This window comes from Panicum virgatum, chromosome 3N (genome assembly GCF_016808335.1).
Source record: "Panicum virgatum strain AP13 chromosome 3N, P.virgatum_v5, whole genome shotgun sequence".
In the NCBI taxonomy this organism is placed as follows: domain Eukaryota; kingdom Viridiplantae; phylum Streptophyta; class Magnoliopsida; order Poales; family Poaceae; genus Panicum; species Panicum virgatum.
Window position 1 is genome coordinate 2,137,972 of NC_053147.1, and position 13,070 is coordinate 2,151,041.

Genomic DNA, 13,070 nt, shown 5'->3' on the forward strand with positions numbered 1-13,070 from the left:
GTTTTTAGTATCATAAACACTATAAACAGGCCCAAATAAAAGGAAGCATTGTTTCAAAGAAATTAAAGAGAGGCATTACGTGTCATTTGCTCTAAGAGGAGGCTCCAACGCTCGGTGGTCAGAAATGGAAGGAGCATAGTATGGTTTTTGGTGGCCACATCCACATAATTTGACGTGGCAAGATATTGACCTTCCTGGTCCCTAACTCCCTATCATGTGCTACACAAGTAGTATGGCACACGATCTTCATGTCCCTTATACCCAATCACTCTGTTCGCTACATACAGCCAAGAATATTTTTTTCTCACATCAAATCAGTACCAGTCACCGGCCACAGCTCCGCTAACAATGGCCAATCCCTACTAGTACTATCTCCGTCCGTCTAACCAATGGTGGCAAGTACGGGCACATGCATGAGCCACGGGCCCATCCCCATGTTCCTCCCTCCCTCCCTCCCTCCCTTAATTGCAGCCAGCCAGTCAGCCAGCGCTCACCTTGCACTCGCACCACCCGCCCAGCCTGCCGAGCTCAGCTCATCGCCCTCGTCCCTCCTTCCTTCCGTTCCGTCTCCTCAACCACTCCAGCTTTCAATTCCCCGTTCACCCTCAGCTCCCTCTGCCCACCTTCTTCAATTCGTTCGAGCTCGGGAGCATTAATCCAGTCCATTCGATCGATCCATCGTCGCTCCACTGCGTGCGTGCATTCCGTCGATCCATCCATCCGCCACGAAAATGGGCAGGAAAGGCCTGGTCTCCATCTTCTCCAGGCTCGCCGTCGACTCCGCCCCCGCCGCCGGCCCGGCGACCCCGCCGTGGCCGTGGCCGCCCTGCGGGACCAACCCGAGGACCGCGTCCTTCCGCGCGGCGGGCGGCGAGTTGCCCTGCTGCGCGACGACGACAGCAGCCGGTGCCAGCCGGGGCGGCCCTGCCGCGACGACGACCGGGAATAACAAGCTGATGGTCCGCGGGGCGGCGCCCGGCGAAATGTACAAGACGGTCAACTCGGTCTACTTGGACGACCCCGCCGCGGACGTCGACTTCTTCTCCCTCGCCGGCGACGGCGAGGAGGAGGAGGGCGGGCTGCTGGACGACGTCGACAGCTTCTCGACCACCACCGCGTCCGAGGAGTGGTCGGAGGCCGTGATCCGCAGCCTGGGGCGGACGCCCACCGACCGCTTCTTCTTCGACCCGGGCCCGCTGCCGGCGTCCAACTCCATCCTTGCGACATCCGCCCCCTCGCCGGCGAGCAGGACGCTCCCTGCTGCTGCGGAGGCGAAGACGAAGACGGTGACGCCGCCCGACTCAGAGGCAGACGACGACGCGAAGACGCGGCAGCCGTGCGCGCCGTCGAAATCGCTGGCGGAGGGGAGCGTGGCGGTAGCGTTGGACTCGGGCGACCCGTACGGGGACTTCCGCGCGTCCATGGAGGAGATGGTGTCCGCGCACGGGCTCCGCGACTGGGCGGCGCTGGAGGAGCTCCTGGCGTGGTACCTCCGGATCAACGGCAAGCAGCACCACCACCTCATCGTGGACGCCTTCGTGGACCTGCTCCTCGGCCTCGCGTCCTCCGATACCGCCGCCGAGACGAGCACAAGCACCACCAGCAGCAGCAGCAGTGGCAGCGCGTCCGCCGGCAGCCGCTGCACCACGAGCACGAGCACGAGCACAGCGGCCACTACCACCAGTGCCGGTGGCGACGCCGCTATTGTTGCTGCTACAGCTGTGACGACCGCAGCGGCGGTGGCGCAATGCGGCGGAGGAAACGAAGCCGCCGCATATTGCTCCTCGTCGTCGTCCTCGTGCGCCGCCGGGCCTGACATCCAGGACGACGTGGAGGAGGAGGAGGAGGAGGAGAAGGCCAGTAGTGGTGCTGCCGCCGGTGCTGATCTTGCTCGTGCCGCGACTAGTGCTCCCCTGCGTGTCCCGCAATCGATCGCCTAGCTAGCGATGTCGATGGCTTGCTGCCGGCTGCCTGGTGCTGGTGCTGGTGCTGGTTAGTGTTTTGATGATTAACCAACCAAATTAACGACAAGATGATTAATCGGAGTAGGTTTTCTTATCGAGTTGCTTCTTATTTTAGTGGTAGTAGGAGAAGTGGTAGGTGGGATCGTAGGAAGAGGATCCAATGCAATGTATTGCATTTGCATGGGTAGAGATGAGAGAAGCAAGCTCATTGCTGACAATTCAATGCAGCAAGAGCAGCTTAGCTTCAGGAACAATTCATGGAGCACCTTTACGGTAATCTCAGACGTATCCTCTTATGGTCGTTCCTCTTACTTATTTACTCGTATCATTAGTCACTAATCACCGGCCATGATCACGTTGATCCGAGGCTTGCTAACTGTCACGGTTCCCTGATGATCCGGTAGGCACCGACCGGTAGGTGGGGCAGGCAAGGCCCCTCCTCATCCTGAGGGCAGGCCTTGCCCGCCTCGCCATTTAATAGGCTCACTAGTGGTAGTGGAGGGCGGTCATGTGCCTGTATTTATGTGGCGCGTACACGTACTAGTACACTGTACACGGACAGTAGCCGCAGTAGGACGCACAGTAGAAAGCCCTGATTAGTTCTGCGGGCGACCGGTCGCGGTCGTCGTCGTCGCCGACTCGCCGTCGCCGTCGCCGCGCGCGCTAGACGGGTCAGGCCGATCGGGCAGCCGGACCCCCCCTCTTCCGATCTCCATTTAAGTGTGAGCAGTTTGTGTGTGGCCCGGCGCACGCCACTGATCCGTCGCCAATGGATTTTTGCTCCGGCGCTGGCGGTACGGTCCAGCCGGCCGCGATCGAGGCGCCCAAATTGCTTGTAGCGGCGACGCGCACAGACCAGCAGCGGGTGCAGCGGATGGGGATTGGGATCATCGGTGCAGGTGCGGCCCACCTCATCTTCCGGACTCTAATTTTTGGTCAATCTGATTCGAAATCAGCCTTGAGGACGACGACGACTCCGTGGCCTAAGATTTTGAGCTCTGCCACTCTTTGTTTAACCTGGCCACAGGTCGGTCGTCCTCATCAAAAGGCCCGAGCCGTTTGTGTGCAGAACCCGACAAACCAGTGGCCAACACACCTGGTCATGGCTCAGCAGGAGAAGCTTCCGAAACCAGGAACGTCGGGCGCCTTTTCCTGCCCGTGGCACGGGGAGCCACGCGAGTTGAGCCGACCTCGAATCGCATCCGTTTTGGACTACTAGTGCTGCTGCTGCGTATTGTTGCGTGATCCTCAGTGCAGTGCAGGACGGCTTTCCCCTCGTTCCAAGGCACCCCCAGCCTCCGATCGAGAAGGCTCAATTATGTGTCCGGATTCAGTAAGCGCTAGCCCTCGAGCCCCTCTCTCTCACCCGGGAGCGCACCTCGTCAGTGCAGTGCATGGCTGGTTGAATGATTGTCAGCGATCGATTAACAGCCGATTCCTAATCCTAACTGACGACGGAGGACCACCACCCTTTGGTATAGTTGGATCCGGTCCAGGAGGCACGACGACAGTGTTGGCACTACCACTGCTACTAGTGTAGTGTGTGCAACGACAAGAGGGGAATGACATTTGACAGGCATAGGAATTTCGTGGACCTCATCCTCTCCTCAGATCCACCAGGCTGCTGCTGCATCGATCCAGGAGCGCGCATTCAAGAGCGTCGCGCCCAGAAGAAGGGTCAACGCAATCGACCAACGGCGTTTGCCGGTTTCAGCTGACCGGTATCAGTTCGAGCTGGACCGGGCCGAATTCGGCGGGAAGGCCCAGAGGAGCGCATGGGCGCTACGTGGGCTTACGACCGCGCCTAGCACGACCCAGGAGGAGGAGGAGTTCCGCTTGCATGCATCACTGGCTCCTGCGGCTGTACGCATGCACGTCCTTTGTGTTGCGCCAACGCCAGACACATCATCAATCATCATCATGCGTTTCGTGCGTGCTGCTAACCTTTGTGTTGTGCTAGCCCAGGAGAGGAACGATCGAGGAAGAGGTACTCAGCCACTCAGGTACCCGAACGCTGCTCTGTGTCTCTCGCCCTGATGAGCTCCTGAAAAGCTCCCCCGGGCTCAAAGCACAAGGCTGTAAGCTGCCGCACGCACGCACCTCCTTTCAGAAAGGAACATGTAGTAGCACCTTGTACGTATATGTATGGAGCAGTGCTGGTGGTTCATGAGAAAGAAATACAGCTAAAAATTCCACAGAAATGGCATGATCGATCCTTTTTACTGCAACAACAACAGCATGCTTTCGCCTTCCTTGCCACATCTCACGAGTACCTCAAACAAATCACGCGAGCCAAGTACTCCTGAAACAGTTCCACAAGTACATATTCACTGTACCTTCCAGAAAAAAAGGTACGTACATGTATTCCAGCGAGTGCCCGTATGTGCGCAGTAAAGTTAATGCCCGTCTCAGCGCTTCACTATGAAGAGCAAACTGATGCCAGTATGGGCCCTGCGCCCCTGCGTTCTGTTTCAACGATGAATGCACATTCAGATGATTTCTCAGGCAGTGTAATAACTTCGCGTCGCTGCATCAGGCACGCACCGGGACATCGTAATCTATTACTTCCAGCCTGTTAACCAAAACGTAGTACGGTTGAACTTTATTTTTTTAACCACCAAATGGTACCGTTGAACCATGGTATAGGGTTGTAGGCACAATTCATCACTGAATAACTATTGGTTCACAAGACAAGTACTCAAACATTTCAGTATAACCAATTGCTAACCTCAAACAAGACAAGTACTAATTAAAGTATACTAGTGTATAACCAATTGTTTTACTAGTAATAAGTGCCATGCGTTATTAAGCATGAACACCTCAAACATTTCAAACAGCAAGTTACATAGCCAAGAACAAAACAGAGTTGCTGCTGCTAAACTAGCACTATTCAGAGACCTTCATCCAAAACCAAAGGCCAGCCGAACAGGCGAACACACTGAAACAAGCACACTGCAACACCCAGCAAAGCCAGCTTAGTTATTCCAAGCTAGCAGCGAGAAAATCAGAAACTTAACCTGCTAAATAAAGCTGAACCACCTGACGGATTACTGCAGCTAGAACACAAGGAACAGGTACTACCAATCCTGATGATACTAGTACTACTACGAGATCCTATCACCACCGGTGACTGTACAGCACGAGCGCGCAGGCAGCACACGGGTGGTGCCAGGATCTCGAGACCTCCGGAATGTGCAGGAGGTTGCTGACGACGCTGGTGGAGCGGCGAACCAGCTCGTCGGCTGGTCAGTAGTGGTAGTGGTAGTCGTAGGCGTGGTACGCCGGGTGCGGCGGCGGCGGGGGCGCGGTGAGCTGCGCGCAGACCTCGGCGAAGGCGGCGAGGATGGCGGCGTGGTGGCGCGGGGCGTTGAGGGCCAGCAGGCGGCGGAGCATGCAGCGGAGGTCGTCCCAGCCGCACAGCCCCATCTCGACCACCATCTGGACCATGCTCTCCCGGAAGTCGGCGCGCGGGTCGGAGGACTCCTTCTCCACGGCCACGCCCACGTCGTCCTCCTCCTGTCCTGCTGCGGCGCCCATCTTCTCGTACCTCTTCTTCCTCCTGCCGCCCTGCTGCCGCCTCCTGGACGCCGCCGCGTGGGAGGACGAGGCAGGCGGCGGCGCCTTGGTCGACGCCGGCGGGTCGTGCTGCTTCTTGCTCTTGTTGGTGGTGGCACTGGAGGCGGCGCCCGTGTAGGAGTAGGCGGAGTAGTTGGAGTAGGAGGAGTGGGTGGTGGTGAAGGTGGCGGCGGAGGAGGAGGCGGTGGAGGCCGAGGACGGGAAGAAGCCCGACGAGGAGCGGGAGCTGCTCCGCGGCGGCTGCTGTGGGGGCTTGGGCGAGGGCCGGAGGAAGGAGGGCAGCTGGCTGAGCAGGCGCGAGGTGGCCTGGCGCGGGCGGCAGCCGCACCCGGCGTCGACAACCGCCACGTGGCGCCACCGCCCCACCGGGAACTGCAGGCTCCCGCCCCGCCGCGCCCTGGACGACGACGACGACATGGTGCGGTGTGGTAGTGTGGCTGGCTGGCCTAGCTGGCTCTCCTGTGCGTGACGGAGATGACGGCGCCGGTGAAGGGATCAGGAAGGAGAGTGGACGCCGCCGTTTTATATGCGCGATCTGGGTGAAGTGAAACGGGCGGGGTGGGCCAGCCAGACGGGTGGGAGTGGGCCCATGGACGGTTAATTGGTGGGGTCAAATGAGTGGGCCACTTGATGCGTGCAAGTGCAGTGCAGCTGGCGAGTAGTACTACTACTCCGTAATAGGCTGCGTTGAGCTTCTCATTGGGTGTGTTTAGATACCACAAAATTTCCAAATTTTTCAAACTTTCTATCACATCAAAACATTAAATATAACAAATGATCCATACATGTAGTACTAAATGTAGTTAAATAAAAAAACTAATTGCATAGTTTTGAGGTACGTTGCGAGACGAATCTTTTGAGCCTATTTAAATCATGATAGAATAATATTTACTATAAATAAATAAAAAATATTATAGTTACCGATGTGATTTTTTCTCCCACCTATTCCCCATCTAAACACAGCCCTTGTCCTCGGTGGGAGGGGAGGGCTCGCTCATCATTCCGTTCCCTGCGGCTTATCGATGGTGTTGACTTTGACCGTCCTCGCCAGCAGCCAGCGCAATGTTTACCTGCATGCATGCTACGCTGCGGCGAGTACGGGTACTATACGGGTACGGTATGGAAAACAAAAATAAAAGGGAGCATGTATGTACGTGAGTACCCGCGGGGCAAAGGTTGCCATGATGGTGGGACACGTGTATTTGTACAAGGCAGTAGAAATGTATACTTACGGTGGAGTACGATAGGGTGTGTGTTTGGTTGATTGTGTTCCCCCAAGTCTGCGTTAGGCATAATACAGTTTTGTCTAAGCTAGTTAAATTCGTGCAATGTGTGGTTGTTTGGTTATTAGCATGGCCCATTAAGTTGTATTTTATTATATATAGTCACACGTGGTATCTCTTTATTGTGGTGAGCCAATCCTTTTTCAACCTCCTTCTCCCTCCCAAAGTCCCAATCCAACCATAGCAGCCTAACATTTTCCACATCCAAGTGACCTATTACACAATAGAGGTGGTAACGGATCATGGGCTCTAATGCTCTTTTCACAATTCAACTTGACACTTATATACTTTTAACTTAGAATTGTATAAGTTAAGAGTTTATCCCATTTAGATCCGATTCTTAGATTATCAAGACTAAAATTTAATATCATTTACAATCTCTAGACTGCTCGGACTAGGAGTTTCACTCGAATTACAGCGTATTGGAAACAATGTGCACCATTACATGTAGATAAAACTACTCATATAATATGTCTCCTCACAAATATTTTTACGATATTTGTGTAACTGATATGGCATTTTTTAGTAACAATGAATACCATATTTGTGTAACTGAGTTTTAACATTGAGTAGATGCTTCCGCTTTGTTATAGGTTACGCGTAGCAAAGCGCTTTGTTTCGGAACTGTTTCTTACCATACTGAGATTGAGACGGCACGGTCCAAACAGTGTGTATAACGGATGGTCGCGACTCGCGAGGCAATGTCGACGAAATTTAGTTTAGTTGTTCTCTAAACGAACCCTCTGGACCACATAACTTGATATGGGTATTCTGTGCCTGTCACGGCCGGACCGGACCTGTTTGGATTCCCTTCAACTAAATTTTATCGTGCTAAAGTTTAAATTTTTTTTAGCAAACTAAATCTTAGATTGTAAACTTTAACAAAGGTTATTAATTCCTATGCTAAATTCTCCTAAGAGCAAGTATTATAGCACGCTGTAAAGCAGGCTGAATGATGAGGTAGAGGAGAGAGAGGGGAAGTGGGCTGTAAGCTTACAACCGGCTTTGACACAAGAATCAAGAAATTTTATGAGAGAGACAGGTGGACCATGTATTAATGATGAAGGACTAAACCACTACTCCCTCCGTATCATATTTAGAAGTCGTTCTGCGCATGTCCGTGAGTTGAAGAAAAGATGTCGTTGTGGCGCAGGGAGGCCAAAATAGACGGCATTGCCCCTGCACGCGCCGCACGGAGTAAATACGCCTCCTCGTTTTATGCCCCGCGCCGCGCCTGGTTAACTACTCCTCGGTTCCCTGCGCCTCTTGACTCCCTCACGACTACTCCATCTCGCTCACGCGCACGACTACTCCATCTCGCGCACGCCTACTACTTCGTTTCGTTGCTATAGAGACCGGCGGCGCTCGGGTGCTGGTCGCCGCGGACGGCATCGGGAGTCGGGACGGAGTCGGAGGCGCTCGCCGCGGAGCACATCGGGCCGGAGTCGGAAGAGGTCGCCGCGGAGGACGTCGTCGACCCGCTGTTGTCTGTGGACGACTCCGTCCCGATGGTGCTCGCCGCAGACGACATGGTGCAGGATTCGCAGGAGGTCGCCGCGGAGGACGTCATCGACCCGCTGCTGTCCACGGACGACTCCGACCCGATGGTGCTCGTCGCGGACGGCATGGTGTCGGATTCGCACGAGCCAACACAGCGCCATGCAAAACCATACAAAAATTGTGGTGATAAAGAAAGAAAAAAAAAGCAGCGGCTGTCAGGGGTTGAACCGTGGACCTCCGGCGGCCTCGGGCCGTGGAGCCTTGCCAACCGAACTACGATAGATTGCTGTATAGGCAGCACCCTTAGCCGTATTTAATAAGGGCAAGTCAGGAAAACTAATCCCTAATTAATCACCCCTTGGTAATCGTACTCATGTCCTAAACGTCATCTAAATATGATACGGAGGGAGTATACGAGTAGGCTGAGAGGTAGACTAGCCAGCAGTTGGCTAAATTATTAACGTTGCTCTAAGTAACCATGCTAACCCTGCATTTAATGCACAAACCTCAACAAAGACTATTAATTGTAAGGGTATATTGACTTTAAGCATTTTAGCAAGTTTTAACACCTCTTGGTTTGCTAAAGGCTAAAGCATTCAACTAAAGTTTAGTCAACTCTGTTTGGATCCAAAATTGCTAAGCTATATCAACTAGTAATTTTAGCAAGGGGGTCCAAATAGGACCTTAACCCGGTCAACACGAGGACATGGCTAGGCCGGGTCTAAGCTTCGGATGAAGAGATCGAGCTCCCTCGGGATCCGATCACGCGAGGGCCGGAGGTACGTGGAAATTGGAATCGAATCGCATCCCCCCTCCCCCCTCTCTCTCTCTCCCTCCCTCCCTCCCTCTCTCCCTCCTCCTGCTCCTCTCTGGAACCTGCGCCGCGCGCCCGATTAATCACCGGGTGGTCCCGCGCGCTCGCTCCGGCTTTCTCTGCCCTGGCCGGGATGAAGTCCACGCCGGCGCCGCCCGCTCTTGCTCGCCCGCCTTCAAAGGAGAGCGCCCGCCCGCGCGCGCGTGCCGGAGACGGAGAGAATGCAATGAGCTCTCTCTCACACACACTGACCCTCTCTAGGCTTTAGCCTTTTTCTACGCACGCTCGCCAGCGCGTGCAGTGCCCGTGCCGCGACCAATCATCACCTACATGTACGAGTACAGGAACGATCTTGGCGGCGACGCCGTGCCACGCCACGTCTATGCTTGTGGGCCCACCACCGGCCAGCGGGTCGATCGTGTGCCCGGGCGGTCCGTCGCCATGCCATGCACCAACAACTTGTAATTTGAGGCGAAGCCAAGCACGGATGGTACGGTTCTCCATGAAATGCGGGAGAAGAAACTTTCGGTTTCGTGTGCTTTGAAACAGGTCCTGTAGCTCTGCCTCACCATCTTCATAGTGTAACGATCCGGCCCGGGATAACGGCTAAGATCAATTCTACACGTTGAGTAAACCACACCTGCTAAATAACTCTCTTGTGCTTTCGTCCTCGCTTCGCGCAAAAGGTTGCAACCGGAGTTACTAGCTTCCCAGAGACCGGCTATTTAAGCTGGTTAAACTCCCTCTCGTTTCTCAGTTTGGGACTAAAGGTCACTACCCGTTGTGCTACAGTAACATCGCTACAGTAACCGCGCGGCCCAATGGGCCGTTCTGTCACAATCACCCACCCTTTAGGATTCGACGCCCCCGTCGAATCATCGAACCAGCTTACCCATACGGGACACAGGACCAGGATCTCCTCTCTTGGCTCACGACTGTATGCCAATCAACACATGTACATGTTCGTGCGTTCAGTGCCAACGGCGCATCCCAAATGCCCGCGCACTGACCCGTCACGCGCCCATGTACATACTGGGCCCGTGACCAACACCTACCCGTGAAACCGCGAGAGTCGGCTCTGATACCAATGTAACGACCCGGCCCGGGATAACGGCTAAGATCTATTCTGCATGTTGAGTAAACCACACCTGCTAAATAACTCTCTTGCGCTTTCGTTCTCGCTTCGCGCAAAAGGTTGCAACCGGAGTTACTAACTTCACAGAGACCGGCTATTTAAGCTGGTTCAACTCCCTCTCGTTTCTCAGTTTGGGACTAAAGGGCACCGCGGGAGCAACCGCGCGGCCCACTGGGCCGTTCTGTTACACATAGACAATCATGCGGTTGAGGTCGTGGCGCTCCGCAAACGTGTTCGATGACGAGGTGGAACCAGGGTTTTTTCCCGACCGGTCCGGTGAAACCGCCGCCCTCCGGTAGCGGTTTGACCGGTTACCGGTTAAAACCGGTTGAATTCAAAACCAAATTCAAAATCGCATGTGTAACCGGTTCCGATCAAACCGGTTTACCGGTCCGGTTTGACCGGTTACCAGTGTTTTAACCAAAAATTCCGACGGTTTAAAAGTAGTTCCCCAGTGTGAAATAAAAGAAATTTTTGGCATGAGTTATGCACATATTAATATAAAAGACCACACCAAAGCAACAATTTATAATCATGCGTACAAATACAATAGTAATAAGCGTGCATACAAATACCGTAGTCATAAGCGTGCATACACTTATACACATCAATAAAAGTTCAACGTAGGAATGGGAAGACCCGCATTTGGGACATGGTTTGATATTCGGCGGTGGACATCACAGCGATACCTCGCACTCTAAGCAGCTCAGTCTTGTAGTATTGCCAAGTTTGCCCTGTCCACGCCGATGTTGTCTCCCATTCCTAAACTAATATAGTGTAAAAATGGGGGTCTTCCCATTCGTATACCCATCTCGTCGGTGGCTGCATGCTGATGTCAAGTACGGGGTAGTGAAAAGACTGCGAGGAATCGCTGTAGGAGGAAGAAGAGTACTGAGGAGTGTCGTAGTCCGTCGGTCCAACCGTTCCCCTCTGCGATTGCGGTGCTCCATGGCCTGTGTCCTGAGTAGCATGTGTGAACTGAGTTTCCTCTGCAATCAACCATATATCATAATTAGTACTCATAGTCAGAAATATGTGTGCATATATAGGTGCAATGTATACATGTGAAACGAACACCACGAGCACCACCACTACCACCAGCACCACCACCAACAGCATCAGCATCAGCACCGTCACTATCATCACCATTATCGGCCGAGCTGCTATCCTTGGACTCCTGATATGGTGGACTACGCTCACCTTCGCCATCATCAGTCTCGGTGTCGCTGCTCACTGGTTTTGCTGTTGCTTTGCCTTTTCCTTTTTGACGCTTCGGGTCACCCTTCGTAGGCCCCTTCTGGAGCTTCCTCTTCCCTAGGTGAGTGTCACCCACATTTTTACGTGCCCAATCGCTGATGGAATCATCCCCCGTAGCCTCACGTAGATCTGAGAGGTTTGTTTGATCTCTGACAATATGGGACGGGAGAGGGACGTCGACGTCATCATCATCCTAAAACCTAAAACATATCAGTCATACACCTAACTCTTACCTAAATCTTAAAACAAATCATCTAATATTCTAAATTATACACCTAACAAATCATTCTAATAAAAAACTCAGAGTTCATACCTTTGCTTTTGGTCGGACCGGCTTACCGGCTCCTACGCCCGGCTAGCCGTTCGACCCGGCCGGATGGCCGGCCCTGCGCGCCGGTTGCGCTGTGCGGAGCACCAGATCCGCGACCGGGCCGGCTTACCGGACCTACCGGCCGGTTAGCCGCACGCACCCGGCGGCTTGCCCGCTGCGGGCGCCGGTCGCCAACTAGGGGCGGCGGACATGGCGCGGGGAGGGGAGGGTAGGGTTCTGGGGTCGCGACCCCTAGCGCTTAGTTGTGGACACTATGAAGGTCGCCAAATGCGGTGGGCCTTAATGGGCCGGCCCATTTTTTTCTTTTTCTTTTTTGATTTAACTTCAAATCCCCGCAAACTATACTAAATGAATGAATTTTTGAGAAAATTTGACACCATTAGATTCGTCGCACCTTGAAATATTTTTAGGATTTTAAATTTGAATTTTGAATTTGGACCGGTTGGATACCGGCCGAAACCGTAACCGGCCCGGACCGGTTTGACCGTACCGGTTCCCAACAGTTTTTTTAACCCTGGGTGGAACAACTTGCCGGTGAACACGCAGTCGAGGCCGGCAGTGTACTTGGCAGGGAGTTAGTGCGAGGCGGAGACAGAGAGTCTACTTTTAGTTGCTTTTAGTCATTTTGTTTGTAGATTTAATCCTTTTTAGTCGCTTAAAAATCCAAATAGGGAGTCACTATTTTAGTCACTTTTTTTCGTAGGTGGGATCCAAATACAGACCTAATCGCAATCCGATTTGGGACGTGTTTAAAGGTACCAAGACTAAAATTGGACTAGATCTTTTATCTTGAGCTCGTTCCGAGTAAGGATAGGGCAAAATACTAAGCCCTATTCTGCAAAATCGCCGCTGGCCCTTTGGCCCGCGCCATTCTGGCCAATACATTCTTGATCCGACGGTTCAAAATCTCTATCGGATTGCGATCTGATTCAGTTATCTGTTTAAACGTATCCTCAAAATAAGGGTCTCTTTCAGAAAATAGCCGCGGGCATTTTTGTCCGGCCGGCTCAGCCGTCGCCGCCGGCTCCTACGTGGTTCTCGCACCTCCGGCACCATGGCAGCGCACCGTCGAGAAGACACGTCGGCTGCGATGAGGACAACCTCCACGGCGACATCCGTTCCGGCCCCCGGTGTTCGACGCAACGGGGGCGCCGGGGATGCTGATTCTCCGGCTCTGCTTCTAACGGGCTCCGTGCTCGACGGTGTGGCG

General features: G+C 53.7%; 2 protein-coding genes across 2 annotated transcripts; one reads left to right on the top strand and one right to left on the bottom strand.

Moving 5' to 3' along the window:
- The first annotated feature begins 465 nt into the window (after positions 1-465).
- LOC120663625 (uncharacterized protein DDB_G0271670-like) lies at positions 466-2,283 on the top strand. The gene has a single exon (XM_039942507.1). The coding sequence runs from the start codon at positions 732-734 to the stop codon at positions 1,938-1,940; it is 1,209 nt and encodes a 402-aa protein (XP_039798441.1). The 5' UTR covers positions 466-731; the 3' UTR covers positions 1,941-2,283.
- Positions 2,284-4,721: 2,438 nt separating this feature from the next.
- On the bottom strand, positions 4,722-6,036 carry LOC120663626 (transcription repressor OFP8-like). Its single transcript, XM_039942508.1, has one exon. The coding sequence runs from the start codon at positions 5,955-5,957 to the stop codon at positions 5,211-5,213; it is 747 nt and encodes a 248-aa protein (XP_039798442.1). The 5' UTR covers positions 5,958-6,036; the 3' UTR covers positions 4,722-5,210.
- Positions 6,037-13,070: the final 7,034 nt, after the last annotated feature.